Source organism: Psammomys obesus, unplaced genomic scaffold (assembly GCF_907164565.1).
Source record: "Psammomys obesus unplaced genomic scaffold, mPsaObe1.curated_primary_1811, whole genome shotgun sequence".
NCBI lineage: Eukaryota > Metazoa > Chordata > Mammalia > Rodentia > Muridae > Psammomys > Psammomys obesus.
Genome location: NW_026596091.1, coordinates 14,601,779 through 14,607,684, shown reverse-complemented (window position 1 = coordinate 14,607,684; position 5,906 = coordinate 14,601,779). Strand labels below are relative to the sequence as shown.

Genomic DNA, 5,906 nt, shown 5'->3' with positions numbered 1-5,906 from the left:
TTATATGTACATATAGTAACTGTCATAAGGCATACGATAGCCAATTTAAATAGAGCATTCAATCACACAGAAAGTTATCACTTTTCTTAGCTTAAAATTAAATGGCTGGCATTTACTGATGTAATTTGTAATGTTTGATATGATTTTTAGAGTCTTACAATGATTCTTCTTTATCTTGTTGGACCCTGCAGTACAGCTGTATAGATTTCTGATATTTCAACACAAATGAGAAGGATATTTTTCATAATTTTATTTCTTAATAGTTCATAGTCCTGCTGGCAAAAGTAAATATCTAAAAGTGAAGTCAACACAGAAAATTTCTCATCAATAAATACTAACTTGTGTTTCAAGTTAAACATAACTGACAAGGTGTAATTCTGAAAAAGTTGTATTCAAACTCTTCATCTAGTATGTCTCTGGACATAGGATGTCAGTGGAACTTATGCAACTCGGGGAAAATATGTTTTTACTTCTTAAAATCTTTGAACCAAAGTTGCTGTTTGGAATGATGTAATCTCCATAGGTAATTGCTTACAGATTATCAGAAACTATCACACAGGCTCATATTTATACATTGTTTTTACTCCTTTTCAAAGAAGACAAACTGGGAAACAAAGTTAGATATTCCACCTCCCAAAAGTCAACATTCTTTTAATCCACTCTGCAAAACTATGTTTCTATTTCCTGTGAACGTATTGAAGGAATACGTGCAGGAACAAGGCCTCACAATCTAAGCCATGTGCCGCTGTTTGCAGTTACCTTGGATCTTAACTAGATGTGCAAGTTGACTTCTGACCATGGGGAATCCTCTCCATGCATGGATTATGGATTGCTGAGGCCATGGCAGATAACCAGTTCCACAGAAGCAACTTCATGTTCTTCTGAGGAAGATCCATAGCACTGTGGAACAAGGAATATAAATGAGCGATGCCACATATACTGTAATGGGGTTACCAAAATACAACCCTCAAATTCGAAGGTGGAACCTCTACAGCTGTAGAAAGACGCTGTTCTGAAGCGCCCTGGGTTATAAGAGCACTGGCAAGTGTTCAGTGGCCACCAAGCATGTTCTTAAAGCATGTGACAATCAAATTCTGGTGATTCGGAGCTGCTGTGTATATTTAAATGTTTTTCGATACTGCAAGATTTATGAACTACAAAATCTGTTGTCTGAAGGGGGGACAGCAAATGAAAATATTCAAACTGCAGTAATAAAATATTTGGCCTTTAATCGTTTCCAATAAAATATATCTGAAATCTTCCCCTCTCCCGCCCATAGTCATACACAAACACAGCAATGTTTAAATATTTTATAGTGGCCAACGAAGGTGTTTACATTGATGTTTATTTATGGAACTCACTTTCAAATTTGTTTTTAACAAGTTGTGAATGCATATTAGCCTCAAAATCAGTTCCATCTCGTTTCTCAGTTCCCTTCCTGAAGGCTAATGGCTAATGTCCGTCCGGTACCATAAACAGACCTGCCTCTGGCACGTTGGGAATTATTTGTTCTTGGCTTAAGTAATCATAGTTCATAAAGCTCTCTCTCTCTTCTTCGTCCCCTACTAGGATCGACAAAGGCATTCCCAGACACAAGAATTTTTCTTCCTCTCTCTGTTCTCCCTCCTCCAGCCCCACCTCTTCCAACATATCCTCTTCCACTTCCTCCCCATCGTCAGCCTCTTCCACTTCCTCTCCATCCGCATCCACATCTGCTGTCTCTCTCTCCTCGTCTTCCTCCTCCTCGCTCTCCTCTTTTTCATCACAAACCTCTTTGTCGCACTCATCATCATTATTTTTCTCCTCTTCCTCTACCCGCTGTGGGGTGGGAGACTGGTTTTGCTGCACTGGAGTAGGACTGAAGGTTAGAGAGGGATCCTGCATGAAGCCAAACAGATCTTCCGGCAACTGCGAGTCTTCATGGACGCCGCTGTGGAGCGCGTCATTGGTAGTGGAGCCTCCGGGGGAGATGCCACGAGCCTGGGCTTGCTGTGCGCGCAACACCGCTTGCTGGCGCTCTAGCTTCTCTTGCTGCCTCATGTCTTCGTAGACCTGGTTCATGATGAACTGGGTGGTATTCCGCGGCGCTCTCATCCCAGGAGCCCGCCTGCCGTACAGGTTGACCGGGCGCAGCAGCTTTCTCATGTCTATGGGCGGGTTCCTCTGGAACGAGCGACGAGGGTGTCGACGCAGGCCACGACCCCTGCGCCCCCAGCGCTTCTTTCGGCCCGGGGGTCTCTCCCAGCCGGGGCTCCAGGGCCCGCTCCAGCAAGAGCAGCAGCAAAGGCAGAGCGGGTGCAGACCATAGGCCCGGATCATCTGCGCCGGACAAAGGGGGCTCTGGAATGCTATGAGTGGTGGGCGCCAGGGCTCTCCACAGCGCCCCCAGTTGGAGTAAAGGGCCCAGTAGGGGCCTCTGGGCGGTTGGAACCAAGGGCCATGGATGCGCTGTTGCTTGGGTTGTTTCCTGGGAGCCTGGTACTCAGCTTTGGGGCCATCGCGGTATCGCCGCTTGGACATCGGAGCACTCCTCTGCCTTCGATGATAGGAGGACCAGGTGTGCAGTGGGAGGGAGGATGCCCAGCTGCCGCTGCCTCCTCCTCCACCGCCGCTGCCCAGATTAAGGGAATCCTCCCTTTCATTGACCACCTGGGTCATGGTTCAGGGACCTTGCCACCAGGTCTCAGAGGTAGCGTCCTAGGAGCCGTCAATGTGACCAGATCCGATGGTCAATCAGAAGAGCCTCCTCAGCTGGGGCCCCTAGTGCCACGTGCTTCTGACTGTGACCAGGCCTTCCCTCTTCACGAGGACCCCCCTCTTTCTTCTCCACTTGCTCGCTCTTCCTTCAGAATCACTGTCTTTCGCACCTGGGTTGTCTTGCCCAGGTGGGTTGGGTAGGGTAAGGATGGTGGGGGAGGAAGGTGTTGGTGGGCGATGAGATGTGAGAGCCACTCCCGGGTCCCACACACACCCGCCTCAGAGGAGGTGCGGGCTGGGGACGGGAGAGGCAGGGCTGCGTGTTACCTTGCTCCTCCCTCTCAACCCAGGTGCTTCACCGTCGCCGTCCTGGCCGGACTGAACGGGCACGGGCAGTGGCCTCCTTTAAATACTGGCAGGGGGACCCTCGCGTGCCCACTGTGTCATTGGTTGCCCAGGACGACAGCCAATTGGGGTGGACATGACGCTCTCTGCGAGGACTGGGCGTTCCTGTCGGAATTATACATACAGTGAGCATTCTCAGGGGGTCTTGTGACGCATGATTTGAGGCAGAGAGAAAGGTGAGCAATGCCCACACCCTGACAACGTTCAGGGGAGGGATGGTACTTGAAATTTCTTTCTCAAGTCTGGTGGAGGATGTTTTAAGACAGGCCTTCACCTTAACCAGGGTGGAATGGGGGGAAATAAAAACAGGAATCTTCTCTACAGTTCTGTGGTCGGCTGTAGTAGAGGAAATCGGGCCCCTACTTCTTCCCTTTCTGAAGTTCAAAGATTGTGTTCATGGTACATGAAGCATGAGCACAGACATTTATTGTGTTTACATCATAAACACAATAAACATGTAACACCCGTTCTTCAAGAGATAGTTACCAGGTTTCCCACATTCAAGAAATGAAAGGGTCTTTAATCCAAGGTCGTGGTGACTGATAGTCCTTACAGCTGGTCGTTAAACCCAAACCTGTTTGTCTGTAGAAGAGAAGGTCACTGCATTCATGTACAATCAACCCATCTTTAACAGATCCCATGTGATAAGTAATGGAACATGCATAAGAAAGCAATTTGTTGGGCTGGAGAGATGGCTCATCCGTTAAAAGCACTGGCTGCTCTTTCAGAGGTCCTGAATTCAATTCCCAGCAACCACATGATGGCTCACAACCATCTATGATGAGATCTGGCGCCCTCTTCTGGTATATGTGTAATAAATAAATATTTTTTTTTAAAAAAGCACCTTATTAATTTTAGTGTGACACAGATGTGTATGTTGATTAAGAATTATTATGGAGAATGACATAGCCTTGATTTTGAGAATAAGAGTATTCTGATTTTCTTCACTTTTGTTCCCTCACTAATCTTGCAATAGGAAGACAATGTTTGACTTTGATAAATGACTATAAATAAGATTTATCTTGACTTAGTAAGCCCTCTTCTTAAGAAAGCAACAAATTTCAATTCAGGATTTTTTTTCTTTTACTCTAAATACATTATTATATTATTTTTATTCATTTATTTTTCAGACATGGTTTCTCTTCTGTAGTTCTGAATATTCTGGAACTCACTCTGTAGGCCAAGCTGGCCTTGAACTCACAGAGGCCCGCCTGCCTCTGCCTCCTGAGTGCTGACATTAAAGGTGTGTGCTACCATCATGTGGCTTTTTTTTTAAATGTGTGCCTGTGTGAGTATATGACACATGTGAGCAGGAGCCCCCAGGAGTCAGAAGAATGTGCTGACTCATCTGGAACTAGAAGGACAGGTTCCCACAGGCCACCCCATCTAGGTGATAGGCACTGAACTATGGTCATCTGCAAAAAGAACAAGAATTCTTAAACACTGAACTAGTTCTCTAGGCCCTGAGTTTTCAAATTTTTCTAAACTCAGGATTGTAACAGAAGCTTTTTAATATACTGGTAGAGCAGTGTAGCAATGGCCCAAGGTGATTTACTGTCACAGTCAACATTACAGTCAGGAGTGCGATGGGAAATTAAAAAAAAACAAAAACATTTGCACTTGCTTTATGTACATTAAATGCTGACAAATGAAATACTCTAATCCAAACTTAAAACAAGATGCATTCACAAAGTCCAATGTGTTGTTTTAGTTTTCTGTCTTTGCATAATCAAATTATGACAAACAGGGTTGCCTAAAGCAGAATGAGTTTACATGTCAGCTCGTAATGGTTAGTATCCCAGGAACTGCATAGCCTTCCTCTTCACAAGGGCTGAACACAAGCTGGGAGTAACGGGCTGCCTTCGACTGTCCCCGGAGAAACCAGGCACAAAATCACGTCTTGGCAGAATTCACTCTCATGGGGCTGCGACCGGGGCACTACCATCTTTCTGTCTGTGAGCTGGAAGTTACCTTCGTAAGTCAAAGGCCATCTGCATAGCTCAACACTTTGGCACTAACGTTGGCTACTTGTCAATGGACTCCTTTTGTACGTAGCGTCTCACTTTATTAAACCCGCAAAGAAAATCACTACAGTTCTTCCTAGCAAAACTTGCCTTGAATTGTGTGTGTGTGTGTGTGTGTGTGTGTGTGTGTGTGTGTGTGTGTGTATCTGCCAGCCATAATAATTGCCATACCATTTGTGGATACAAAATCCGTGGTGATTTTGTTTACAAAGATATTGAGGTTTTTTTGTTTTGTTTTGTTTTGTTTTTTGTTTCTTTTGGTGACTAAGTATATTAGTAAATCCAGTACAATATATTTTGTCTATTCACTAGTCTTTATTTAGACAGTTTTAATGACACTGTTAACACACTGAAATTCTAACAGATGCTGTACAGTGACTTAGGTTGGTATGTTTTGTGCTAGATTTTCCGATTGAAAGCACAGATCTCTGTGTTGGAATCCTGCCACTTGGTGGCAGTAGCAGTTCGTCAAAACCCAGTCAGCAAGAGTTTTTATTCAGAAAAAAAAAAAGGAGACTCAAATGCTACTTTTAAAGTACAAATGCATTTTAAAATTACAATAGAATTATATTACTTTCCCTTTTCTCCCTCCAGTCCTTTGCCTGTACCTAACTCCAACCCCTACACTGACTCTCTTGTCAAGTTGATGATCTTTTTATTTGATTATTATTATTACATATACACAGACATACTTGTGTATGTACAAATACTTAAATACAACCTGCTGAGTCCATTTGTGTGTGTGTGTGTGTGTGTGTGTGTGTGTGTGTGTGTGTGTGT

The 5,906-nt window shown here is 44.5% G+C and overlaps 2 protein-coding genes across 2 annotated transcripts in view; both read right to left on the bottom strand.

The window, feature by feature from the left end:
* Positions 1 to 1,452: 1,452 nt before the first annotated feature.
* Positions 1,453 to 2,658, bottom strand: Ccer1 (coiled-coil glutamate rich protein 1). Its single transcript, XM_055627797.1, has one exon. The coding sequence runs from the start codon at positions 2,656 to 2,658 to the stop codon at positions 1,453 to 1,455; it is 1,206 nt and encodes a 401-aa protein (XP_055483772.1).
* Positions 2,659 to 3,052: 394 nt separating this feature from the next.
* Epyc (epiphycan) overlaps positions 3,053 to 5,906 on the bottom strand; it is a 42,793-nt gene continuing 39,939 nt past the window's right edge. The window contains exon 8 of the mRNA XM_055627796.1: positions 3,053 to 3,207. Coding sequence (XP_055483771.1) covers positions 3,053 to 3,207 — 155 coding nt within the window. The remainder of the gene's footprint in view (positions 3,208 to 5,906) is intronic.

Bases quoted from the DNA above. Each gene is read 5' to 3' on its own strand.
- Ccer1 (XM_055627797.1), bottom strand. From the start codon at position 2,658: ATGACCCAGGTGGTCAATGAAAGGGAGGATTCCCTTAATCTGGGCAGC.